General features: G+C 44.1%; 1 protein-coding gene across 7 annotated transcripts in view; it reads right to left on the bottom strand.

The window, feature by feature from the left end:
- The window catches only part of TBC1D7 (TBC1 domain family member 7), a 142,894-nt gene that overhangs the window by 9,970 nt on the left and 119,883 nt on the right, over window positions 1-13,041 (bottom strand). For 2 of the 7 annotated variants that reach the window (XR_004485188.2, XM_033434898.2), the window contains exons 1-4: window positions 9,609-9,785; window positions 8,126-8,282; window positions 7,007-7,087; window positions 3,394-3,581 (exon numbers count right to left, since the gene is read on the bottom strand). Coding sequence is in view for 6 of the 7 variants with exons in the window: in XM_033434898.2 (XP_033290789.1) it covers window positions 3,394-3,581; window positions 7,007-7,087; window positions 8,126-8,237 (381 nt within the window). In the remaining variant the exon portion in view is untranslated. Of the gene's footprint in view, window positions 1-3,393; window positions 3,582-7,006; window positions 7,088-8,125; window positions 8,283-9,608; window positions 9,796-13,041 lie in introns of those variants that run through there. The other 5 variants (XM_033434895.2, XM_012534368.3, XM_033434897.2 and 2 more) reach the window with 5 other exon arrangements.

The raw sequence follows: 13,041 nt of genomic DNA, 5'->3' as shown, positions 1-13,041 counted from the left end.
ATGGCATTTCTCAAACCCTGTGTCAATACTCAGAGCATGAAAGCAAACCCTCAAGTAAGTTTTGAAAGAAATCTCATAAAAACTGGAATCCACTTGAAAAACCTGTTTTCTAACACCATATCTTACACCAAAAGCTTTACATTTTCATCTAGGATTTAACAGCTGAAGGGTTTTAAACATTGAAAAGAAACTAAAAAGTTTCCTTCTACTCCCCTAAGAAGTCCCAAGTTAAAATCAAAATACCTATTTTAACAGAAGTATTGCATTTTAGGCCTCCTATCCACTTCTGAACATTCTACAAAATGTCAGGAACAGCAGAAAGTCTCCTTTCGTGGACTCCCACCCGGCCCTGGCGCTGTGCTGGGTGCTCCTGAACCTGGCATCTCAGCGCTGCTCCCAGTTACTCTGAGACACAGCCAAGAGGACGAGCGCCCTCCAGCTGAAGGCAGCTTCTATGTGCCCAGCCCTGTGCCGAGCACGGCCACACAAGTCTCCTTAAAAGATAAGGAAAATACAGCTTCCAGGGCTTGGTGACCAAGGAGGCTTGAGCCCAGAACAAAACTTGGACAGCACGTCAGCCTGAGGCCACGGTACAGGTGCCTGGACCTCCAGCCTGGAAAGCTGAACAGGGATGAGGTGGAAACGTTAACCTACCATCTAGATCTCTCGAGCTAATGGATAATCTAACCTAACTTCATGTACAGTTTAGGAACTTGTGTAGTACTATCAGCTAACTGCATTCTGCCGATGGGAAATAAAATCTAAAGTTTGAGGGTTCCACCTATTTTCAGGAATGTTCTCTCTTGATAAACTTCATCAAAGTGGACGACCTAAGATTTGCCCATGGGACCCAAAGCAGCCTCAAAAAGAAAGCACAAGTCGAAGTCCAAACTGCTGTGCTAGCACACTGCAATCTTCAACAGCCACCAAAAAACTTACAGAACAGCACAGTTTGCAGGCAAATCCCTCTTCCAAACAATTCACTCTGTTTTAGCCAAAAGTTAAAATGCTTAGAGTGAACTGCAAGTTGTATTAAAATAGCCAAAGCCCAAGAGCTATAGTCATTACTTTGCCTGCCCTCCTCCACTCCCCCTCTCTTCCCTTTATAAACAATAAGCAGTCCAAGAAACTAGAGTGAGCGGTTTGTCAAAGGTGAAATCTATAAAGCAGGCTGGAGCCTGTGGGCCTGAGGCCAAGGAGGGGTCAGGGCCAAGGAGGCAGCCAGTGACTACAAGGCCTGTGCGGTCTGCAGGCCAGGGCCAGAGAGGTGGCCGGCCGTGTTGGTCACAGACAGAGGAACGAGCAAAGAAATAAATACAAATAAGAAGAGGCTTCCATTAGCCTCACTGTCACTGCCAGAGAAGGAAGTTGCAAATATAAAAAGGGTGAGGGCTAAAATGAACTTGTGATATTAGAAAGGAATTGGCACTTCTGGCATTAACTCAGGGTCTTCAATATAGAAATAAATAGATATATAAACATATAGGTGTGTGTATATTTCCTAGCTGTCTGCTGAGAGGGCCTAGAGGCAATGACACACCAGGGACAATGAATATACCTAGCACCCTGTTCTTGGTTTCTAACTATAGTACTCCAAAAAAAAAAAAAGCCTGATTCCAAGCCTGGGGTAGGGAAAGTATAAAATGAGCCTGGAATATCTTTTTGTGCCAGAAAGTAAGAAAGTGCTCAAAATGATGGGAACTTGTCAAAAAGACACAGAAGTCACAGGGCTTCCCTGGTGGCACAGTGGTTGAGAGCCCGCCTGCCGATGCAGGGGACACGGGTTCGTGCCCTGGTCTGGGAAGATCCCACGTGCTGCGGAGCAGCTGGGCCCGTGAGCCATGGCCGCTGGGCCTGCGTGTCCGGAGCCTGTGCTCCGCAACGGGAGAGGCCGCAACAGTGGGAGGCCCGCGTACTGCAAGAAAAATAAAAAATAAAAAAAATAAAAGACAAAGAAGTCACCTTGAAGGGGCTCCCGCTGGCTAAATATGGGACAATTTTAACATCAAAATAATGGTAGTAATGAATTATAGGCCATTGAATAAAAGAGGAATCTATAAATTCATACTGATATACATAAATGAGGGAGAAGGGAAAACTCTTCCTTACAGAAAAGTCAACGAATAAATGCAGAAGGAACGAAGGAGTTAGAAGATCACCATTTGGCAATCAGCACAGTAAAAGTTGTTTCAGGCCAGAGTCAGTGGATTGATAATTACATAGTTTCAAAGTACCTCCCCACAAGTTACTTATTAATTACAAAGGGAAAACAGCAACCTCACCTTGAAGAAACACTGGCAGACACCACCTTAACCAAGTGATCAAAGTTAGCAGCAAGAGTAATAAGTATCATATTTCTGTGGAATTCCTGCCAGAAACACATAACTAGATTTTAATCATGAGTAAACACACAAACCCAAATTGAGAAATGTTCTACCGGCCAGTACTCTTCAAAACTGTCAGTCATGAAAGACAGAGGAAGACTGAGGGACTGTTCCAGATTAAAGGCAACTAAGACATGGTAAACGTAATGCATGATCCCAGATTGGATCCTGGACCAGAAAAAGAACATCGGTGGGACAGTCAGTAAAATTTCAATAACACCTACAGATTAGTTCATGGTATTGTATCACTGCTAATTTTCTGGTTTTGATAAGTAACCAGAGTATAATTAAGATGTAACATCTGAGGATGCTAGGTGAAGGTATATGGGAACACTTAACTCTTTATGCAACTTTTTTCTACTATCTTAAAATGAAGAATTAAAACAGAAAAAAAAATTTTTAAATCGTCAACAAATGGTAAAACTAGTAGTTGAAAGTTTGATAAGTTCTGAACCACAACTTTTATTGTTTAGATAAAGGGCATTATTGGGACAATTGGTCAGACGGGAATGGAGTCTGAAGATTAGATGTTAATACTGTATCAATGTCAACTTCTTGGTGTTGATGACAGAACTATGGTCACCTAGGGGAGTGTTCTCATCTTTAGCAAGTATACACTGCAGGAATCTGAAGGAACGGGATGCCGCATCTACGTCTTATTCTCAACTGGTTTGGGAAAAAAATATGTATACATATATAGGAAAAATAACAAGGCAAACATGGTAAAATGTTAATGACTAGGGAACCGGGATAGAGGGTATATGGGATTTCTTGATAGTATTCTTGCAACTTTTCTGTAACTTTGAAATTACTTCAAAACAAAATTTTAAAACATCAGGGAGATTGGGTCAAAATGTACAGGGCTATGAATGTCTGGGAAAGATGTGTTGCTTTTATTCTACAAAGAGGAGCCATTGAAAGTTCCTAAGGTGAAACATAACGCAAACAAAGGCTGGCAGACGGAGCAGGTCTAAAGCTGAACCAAGGGTCAGACAAAAGCACCACTGACCAGTGCAAAGGAGGGGCTTCGAGGCAACTTCCCAGACTCCAGCCGATGCATGTAGAGATAGACTTCAACCTGAGGTGTGGCATCACTGATAAAGCGAATGACTTCCAGGGCGTGAAGGACATCAGAGTACTGCTCCTTGCGATACATCATCACCTGGGCATGGGACTCATGGTGTGGAGGCAAGATGCCTATAGAGACCCGGGGCAGGGGAAAAAAAAAGAGGGCAAAATACTGAGGCACCAATCCAAATTCCTCTTCTATGAAAGAGAATCCTGTGCAAAGCTGCCTACCACAATTAGACTAGAACTCACACGAATATTTATTTACCGTATAGATTATCTTTTAAGAAATTCACACTATAAATCAAATTTTAAATACTATCAATATTCGAATGGCAATTACATCATTGATATTAAAGAGAAATGACACATCATAAAGCCTTTGAATAAATGTGCCACATAAATTCTAGATAAATCACACCAATTACAATAATGATGTCATTCAAGTTTACGGCTGTCAGCCTCGGGCCACCCTTAGCTGCTAAAGGCCTATCTCCAGTTGCTGTGCTTGGCCCCTAATATGGAATTGTTCCCATCCCCCAACCTCCACAATTCATATGTTGAAGCCCTAACCCCCAATGTGACTATATTTGGCAACAGGGCCTTTAGGAGGTAATTAAGGTTAAAAGAAGTCATAAGGTGGGGCCCTAATCCAACAGGGCTAGTGCCCTTGTAAGAAAAGGAAGAGCCACCAGAGCTGGTGTGGTTTCTCTCTCTGCCGTGTGAGGACACAGCACACCAGGAGGTGATGGTTCACCAGGAACAAAATCGGCCAGCACCTTGATCTTGGGCTTCCCAGCCTCCAGAACTGTGAGGATATAAATTGTTATTTAAGCCACCCAGTCTGTGGTATTGTGTTAAGGGAGTTGTAGCTGACAACACAGCCCCCTTCATCTTAGAACCACCACCAAGTGGTCAAATCCTTTTCTTCCCCAACAACTAAACTTGCTCAAAGTCCTAAAGTCTCTTTAGAAGGAAAAAAAAATCTAATTTTCACTACCAAAGTGACCTTATATTACATTTCAATGCCATTTTATGCTCATTAATATATTTAAACATGATGTCTACTCATTAGACTTTGGGGCAAGAACCACATTTTTTTTAAATACAAACAAATGGCATGGAGAAAACACACTGGAAAGAGCACTGGATGGGCCTTCAGTCAACTAGTCCCAGAGGTGTTAACACCAAGATGCTCATAAATGTCTCTCCGGGGACTTGTTTCCTTATCTTCCAGAGGCAGGAAATGGGATGGGTAAGCATTTCACCAAATGTTCTCGGCAGAACATGACCCCCAAGGGTCTTCATGAGAAAAAGAGTACCAGAGTCAAATAGATTTGGGGAGTGGTGACAATGAAATTAAGGCTTTAAGTTTTGCTATAAAGAAAAACATCTTCCTTTATTTACCCCAGCCTCATTAAACTTCATGAAACTGTATCGTAGCCCAAGCTCCAGAGTCAAAGTTCCTGGGTCTGAAGTCTAGCTCTACAGTTAACCAGCAGGGTGACCCTCAGCAACTTACTTGATCTTCCTGTGCCTTAGCTTCTCCATCTGAAGAATGGGAAGAAGAATACCCATCTCACACAACTGGAATGCTGACTAAACAAATTAACATACATAAAACACTAAAAGTACATGGCACATACTAAGCTAGTGTAAGTGTTATTAGCTAGTACACTTGACTATGCAACTACCACAGATGCAAACTACCACAGATCCAGTATTCTAAAGAACATTCTGGGAAATGTAACTTGGATGAGCTCTGAAGACTAACACAGTGGGAGGTTAATGTTGGAACCAAACTCCCAACATAGCATGGCAGCTCTAAATCTCGAGTGCCTTTTTTAAAAATTAATTAATTAATTTTTGGCTGCCTTGGGTCTTCATTGCTGTGCGTGGGCTTTCTCTAGTTGTGGTGAGTGAGGTCTACTCTTCATTGTGGTGGGCGGGCTTCTCATTGCAGTGGCTTCTCGTTGCAGAGCACAGGCTCTAGGCACACGGGCTTCAGTAGCTGTGGCACACGGGCTCAGCAGTTGTGGCGCACGGGCTTAGTTGCCCTGAAGCATGTGGGATCCTTCCAGACCAGGGCTCAAACCCGTGTCCCCTGCATTGGCAGGCGGATTCTTAACCACTGCGCCACCAGGGAAGCCCCTCGAGTGCCTGTAACGGCAAAAACAAGGGAGACTCACCTGATAAAGCAAGCCACGAAGAAGGGAGGTGACGGACAGCCTGACAGGCCTTGGCGCTCAGCTGCAAAGGACAACTGTCCATCTCATACTAACCCACTGGCATTATCAGTTAATAAGACACACAGTCTTTCTCAGCAGATATAAATATGATCGACATTCCCACCTAAAAGGCACCCCTGGAAGGCATTTACTTTGATGGGCGCTGGAAACACTAAGATTTTTTAAATGCTCAGGGAAAAACTGAGGTCGTTTTCACACACTCTCTATATTTTAACCACACAGTGACCTGTTAGAAAAGTAAGTGTACAAAGGCTGGCAAGAGGCACAACAAAAAAGGCAAAGCACAGTGCTTTCTAGCACGGCTTGCATGCCCTCGCTGGCTCCACATTACACAATCAGATTCGGGACTCCAGATTCTTCAGGTCCTGAAAATATAGTACATCTTGGAAAGAAAACAAGGTCTATAAATCTAGCCTAACTTCAGATGGGCTCTACAAACCTGAGCTCAAATCCTAGCTCTGCCACTCACAGGCTATAAGGCCTCAGGCAAGTTATTTCGCTTCAGTCTTTTTTCCCATCGGTAAAATTGCAACATTGATACCTGCCTCACAAGGGAATTCTAGGATCATCCTAACTTCTGTTTTTTTTAAAGAAAGAAAAGGAGGGTAGTAATGGATGGGTATTTTCTACATCAGCAGGCTCAGCAATAACAGAAAAAATAAATCCTTAGCTCAAAAGGCATACTGCCAGTCACTTGGGGCACCTAATACACGTTTTCTTCCACAGAAACTGAGCGAGACTGTTTTTCCTTCTCCTTCAGCCACTCTTCACTGTAAGTTATTCATTTGTGCTTCTAGGAAGTAAAAACTCTTCAATTCCTTTTTTGATTCCGACAGCACTCCTTAGGAAGTTATACCTCTACAGCTGGGAGTCACAGACTAACAAATCAACAGCTAAACCCTAGGAGTTAATTTAGCTCAATACCCTCATTTTACAGATGAAAGAAAAAAAGGAAAAAAAAAAGAAGAGGTCTACTGGCATCTTCTGGAAGGTTACTAAGCTGACAGTAAAGCCCAGACCAGTTCGCCTTTCTCCCGGCCCAGTGCTCTTCCCACACCTTGTCTCAGGAAGGTGCATCACTGTCTCTTCTAATGTCACCTGACGCTCAAGAGTGACACGCAGTGGACTGCCTCTGAAGGTCACCTTCTTCCAGGCTTCCAAAGTGAGTGGTGATTCAGGGTCCCGAGGTTAGACCCAGTACCCAGTAAAAGGCCTAAAGAAATCCTTTTTCTGACTGATAAGATGCCAATGATCCCATCATTCAATATTTTTGAAGACAAAGTTTCCAAATCTTGGAAATCATACCTAGAAGCACCTTCCAGACCAATGCACGGTACATGGATGGCAGCGGGAACCTCTGACTAAAAGTACAAAGTTTCTCAATATCTAGAGGAAGAAAAAGAAAAAAAAAAAAGATTAGATGCTTTTCATGCTGATCACAATAGGTAAAGATGCATTTCATGTCTGAAAACCAAAAGTATAGTAAGACATCTCTTCGGAGGCAGGCTGCTATATAATCAGCAAATCTAGGAAAGGTAACAGTAGACTGACTTCCAGCCCAGGTGTTCCAACTAGCTATGTATTTTTTTTTTCCAACTAGCTATTTAAAAACAATTCGTGTTTCACGGTGTAGGAGATGCATTTTGCATATATTACTACATTCACTATAACATCAGCAGTAGTTACTATTTATAGAACTTATTTCATTTATCCACATCGCAAGCCTATTGGGTAGTTATTGTTTCAAAGATGCAGAAACTGAAGCTCAGAGCAGTTTGTGACTTTAAGTTTACATCGTCGGTGAGTGGCACAGTCAGCCTGCAAATCCCCACATTCACCAGTAAACCACATTCAACCATCTTGGGCCTCAGTTTCCCTACTTGTCAAGTGAGAATTAGAATACTTAAAATACAGACTGCCTAGTGAGGATCAAAGGTCAGGTGGGAAATGTTTTTGAAACTTTAAAACACTCTATGCATTTAAACTACTGTTTTTAACTATGGCTCAGTTTATTCTATAGCAATAGAACAGGCCTTATTATGACTGGCTTAGAATAAAAATGTCAATATATAATGCAGTTTCAGTATTTCCATAAAAGAAAATCATGGCAAGGGTTGCTGCAAATTTACCCAGAAGCTATGATGACACCTCTGAAAATTAAGAAAATACATGGGTCTAATAAGAGAAAAAAATATTACTGACTACTGAAGAGGCCTTTCAAAAAGGTCTGGCTCTGACTCAGTGAAATATAAACTTGAAAAATCCTTAACTTCTCCCAAAATATACCATTCTGCTGCCATCCTATCATTAAAAAAATACGGCAGGTAACCAATACCTCTGGACATCTTTAAAGGTAACATTTAATTTCAGAAGATCTGGGAATGACTGAGAACCAATAAGGTAAATTTAACTTATCAAACTCACCCAGACAGTCATCTTTTAGGAGAATTTCTAATGATTTCTTTTCTTCCACTCCACGAAACCCCACTTTTTCATAATATACTGAACGGAAGTTTCTCTGGGAGTCCTCAGTCATGTTTCATTCTTGGAGAGACAGAATAGGGAGCAGAAAAGAGTGAGCCTAAAAACAAATGAAGAATTGATGAAAAATTGAATGATTTTCTCCAACTTTTCCATGAATCTGATACACTATGATAAATGGCCTGCCCTTGCATAGGACTCAGTATTAAACCTTCCCTTTTACACACCCTAACATCACCTCACCTTTGCACCTTGGCCAAAAACCAAGATATAAAACAAAAGTCCTCTGAGCTGCTGTAACAGATGGCACAAGGTTCATGCCTTAGCACTATTAGGAGAGAACCTAGCACAATGGTATATTCTGCAGCTGTTACACACGTTCAAAGAAAAAAGTTACTGAAATAGGAAGACAGACAAAATGTCATGCAAAAGGGATTACCAAATATACATGATGACTGTTTAAAAAAATTTTTTCTAATTAAGAGTATTCCGAAATGTTAACAATGGTTATCTTTAGGCAGGATTCCAGATGATTTTAATTTTCTTTCTTTGGCTTAGCTGTCTTTTCTAAAATGGGCATTTTGTAAAACAAAAAACTAAGTTATAAAAAGTAAAAAAAAAACCCCACAAACCCAAGTTCCTCACTTAGTTTTCCTTTAAACACAATTCTATCAAATGTAATTGTCAATTCAAAACCCACAACAGATTAAACATTAAATTATAAACCAGAAGAGGGGCAGGAATGTAGCCGGTTGACAAGTGATATCACAGAGTTGGAGACAAAATAATGACTTAGAATCTGGCATCAGAACTCAAAAAGCTCGCTGGTCTCTCTGGTTCTTTCACAATAACCTTCAGTAGGACTGAAGGCAAGTCGTCAGGAAAAGGTCAAATTAGGTCTGTGTTTTAAGAACAGAATGGATGTAATGCATTTTCCAAAAAATATACCACTGCCTGCCCCAAACGCTTAAAGCGTCGGTGCAGACTATAACCCTCAGGTTTTAGAAATTCCGAGATGTCCCCAAGGGCTAGGGGAGGGTTGAGTTCTAGACAGCCAAGGTGTTCCTTATTGACAAGATCCTCACTGAGACGCTTCGGGCACAGGAAAGAATAGAATTCGTTTAGATTGAGGAATTCTACAGGGTACTGAGCTCTTAGGACCAAACGTTTTTTAAAAGCAGGATTCCAAAGCATTAAAACACTAAATAAGGTGGGATTTATTTAAAAGCAGCATCCAAACAGCTGCAAGGCGATTCGGTGGCTGCCATCTAAGGACACCATCCTCTGACTGCAATGCAACAGCAAACGCGTCCTCCGGGAGAAAATAAAGTAAGTTTCCTTGCTGCCCAGCAGCGCCCACCTGACGGGAAAAGTAAACACACCCTGATCCAAGACCCCAGGTCCCACTCTCCCTATTATGCTTCACCTCTAGTAGTGGAAACCACACCCGGGTTCAGACTAAGTGCTCCAGGGAGGCAGCGGAAACCTGACCCGGTGCGCTGACCTGCCGACCGCCCAGGGCCCGCCGGGCGGAGGGAGACGGCTGAACACCCGCGCCCAGGAGATAATACCCAGCAGCCGCGGCGTCCGCCGGACGTGACGTCAGCTCCGCTCCACGGGGCGGTGCCGAGAGTGCGCGTGCGCCGAGAGCCTGCGCGGAAGCTCCACCCCCCCTCCCCCACGCCGTGGGGTTGGAGACTCTGCAACCCAGGCACGTGAAGTAACGGGATGCAAGTCAATCTAGCATCTCAAGCTCCTCACCCATTTCCCGCACCCGTCTCCCTGCTCCCCCTACTCATTCCTGGTCTGGAGAATCTCGCGACTACCTTACTCCCGCTGTCCCGGGCGGCGAGTGCCCGGGATGCTCTCCCCAACCCTACCCTGGAGGTGATCGCAGACCCCAGGATGGTGCTCCTTAATCTGTGGCAGACCCCTGCTTTGTTTTTATTTCCTTTTTCCTGGTCTGTGGAAATAAATGACCAACCAAATGAGAAGTGTAAAGCAACTTATTGAGAATTTGCTGTACGAGAGAGTCAGCCCCACTATCACTTCTATTTGGGCAGAAACTCAAAGGCAGGCAGAGGAGGGGAAAGGTTGATAGTGGAAAAAAAGGGAAGGTTTCAGGTGTGCCCTCGTGGGAGGCTGTTGGCATAGGGAAGCTGCAGGTAGAGGAAAAGCCGGGTATCCTATGTGATCCGTAAGCCACATCTGGCTTTGTCTGGCTGGTCCTAAGTTGAAAAGCAGAGATACAAATTAGGGAAGCTGTAAGTTACTAATCAAGTCCAGGCCAGTTGCTACAGTAGTTATTGTTCCACTTCCTGGGTTGTTTCTACAGCTAGCAGTCAGGCTGGCTTCCTAGGCTGGTTTTTGTGGATAAGGGGTTGTTTTTCTAGGCAGGTTGTGGGTCCGTTTTATTTTCATATATGGTCGACTACTGTCTGTATATTCAGCCTCTCAGTTAAAACACTATAAATTCTTTGAAAACTGAAGTTTAAAAACAAGGTATACAAGCCCCAAGTGTTTAGACTCAGCAGACAAAATTACTCTTTAAAATAGCTATTAAAGTTTATAAACACTTTCTCTGCTTACCTTGTCACAGACCAGCACTGGTCTCAGGGACAGCCCTCCAAGCAGCACCAGATGAGTGGGTTTTTAAACCACTTGGGTTTGCAAGGAACTGTTACCAAGCCAGGTTTCTTTTGTCCAATGCATAGCAAGCCAAACGCTGAGACACCAAGGTTTGCAGCAAAGAGAGGGAGAACCGTCTCAAAGCGGCTTCCCTGAAAGAGGCTTGGGATACTTATGGGCTAAAAAAGAAGCAGGAAGATCAGAGTCATGGGAAAGGTAATTGGGAAAAGGTGTGGGAAGGTCATTCTACACAGGTGTAACTAAGCTACAGGCCTTCGCACGTTCAAAAGATCACCAAGCAGAAACTCACGCATGCCCAGTTGGAGGGTCGGTGGTCCCATCTAGTCTTAACCAGCTCAGCTCAAACTAGACACAGCTGATTCCAAGTTCCTGCAAAACAACTCGGGCAAACATCTTACTGTTACCGAACGCGAGTCCCTGTGCCCAACGCACAGCGAGCCCAGCAATACAGAAATGTCAGAGTTTGAAGCAGAGAAAGGTTTATTGCAGGGCCATGCAAGGAGGCAGGAGGTTTAAAAACCCCTTTTACAGGAAAGGTGAGGGAGGGCTGTGGTTAGTTGTTGAAAACTTCTTGGTGTCCGATCCTTTGTTCTTGCAGCTGTCCATGCAGATCAGGTCATGGTCAGGTCACTATGTTCCTGTAAACCTCCATCAAAACAAATGTTATTCTCTGTTCTACAACTTTTTATCTAAAGGTGTAATACTCCTAAAGGTAACAAATCCCGTAAGCAAAGTAACATCAGTACCCCTCATTTTACTTGGTCAAAGTCCTAAGGCTCAACTTTCGTCCTCTGAGGCCCAGGTCCTAAGAAGACAGGGTCGCTGTGTGGGCCGGGTACCCTGGCCGGGTACATTCGTCCAGCACCCGGGTGTGGGTCCTCTGGCCTTCATCCAGACTCGGCTGAAGAGGCAGGTCTCAGCCGGCAGCGCCTTCAGGGCCGGGTCCCCAGACCCAGCCCCGCCGTCATCACTGAGGGAGCCAGGCACCCAGCACCCAGCCGGCCCTCAGGCTCCCCCAAACAGAGTTGGGCCCCACAGACTGTGACCCAGGGCGACCGCCACCACCAGGACCACTGCGATGCTGACCGTCGGCAGAGCAGGACCACTGACAGTCATGCACTAAGGCCTCGGCCTTGCACTGATGGCTGCGCACCCGCCCCATCCCCGTTACTTTATAGCTTAGGCCACGGGCCACCTGGAGGACATGCAGCCTTAAAACGACCTTGATGAGTAAAGGCAGGTGAAATGGATTTGACCCATGGTCTCAGTACCTCCTAAAGAGAAGTCAGTTCAGTGATGGGAGCGGCTTCCCTAAGAGCCCAAATGTGTACAGAGCAGACCACACAGGGGCCAAGCTCTAGAGAGACTCTTAGAAATCAACAACACCGAAGTCAGTCCAGTTACGGTGTCAGTAGGTTTGGGGTGTAACGGCTGCACGGAACTTTAAAAAAGAAGCGCGTGATGGTTGAAGGCAAACACCTGTGCTTCTCTCCCCGACCTGCAAACACCATCTTTAGCTCTTCAGCACTGGGGTTCTAAGCCTTGCTTAGGCAGTGTTTCTTCACATTAGCAAGTAGAGTTTTTCAAGTTTTAGCTTTCAAGAATTCCATTTACTTCATCTAAACTTTGGACCGGTCACTAAGTCTTACAATCTTCTTTTTCTTACCTTTACAGTAGAACTAATAGTGGTGATGATCTCACAGAGGTGTTGGAAGGATGAAGTGAGAAAATGTGTAAAGTTCTTGGCAATGCCTGGCACCTGACACAGTGAGGTTATGTGTGAATTGGCTGCTATTAGCTAAATGGTGACAGAACGTGGTTGCCTTTAACTGTCATTCACTGTGCTTTTTGATGAGCTGACAGACAATATTTGGACGCTTCTATGGGAAATAAGTCTCTTGGAGACGATGCTTAACACTGCAGCCAGAGTGACCATTTAAAAATGTCCTTCCTCTGCTCAAACTCCTGCAGTGGCTCCCCATTTCACCCAGAGTAAAAACCAGTGTCTGCATCGTGTGCCTCCTCTTACCTTATCAAATACCAGGGTCCTTCTCATGTCTGTCCTCCACGCCTGAAATGCTGTTTCCCCAGAGAACCACGTGGCCTATTCCCTCACCTCAATTTTGAACAAATGTTCCCTCCAAAGTCCTATTCCAAGCACCTTACCTAAAACAGCAAACCCATTACCTGAATCTCAACCTTCCCATACT

Source organism: Orcinus orca, chromosome 10, assembly GCF_937001465.1.
Source record: "Orcinus orca chromosome 10, mOrcOrc1.1, whole genome shotgun sequence".
NCBI lineage: Eukaryota > Metazoa > Chordata > Mammalia > Artiodactyla > Delphinidae > Orcinus > Orcinus orca.
The sequence above is the reverse complement of the archived record's forward strand: the minus strand, read 5'-3'. Positions and strand labels throughout refer to the sequence as shown.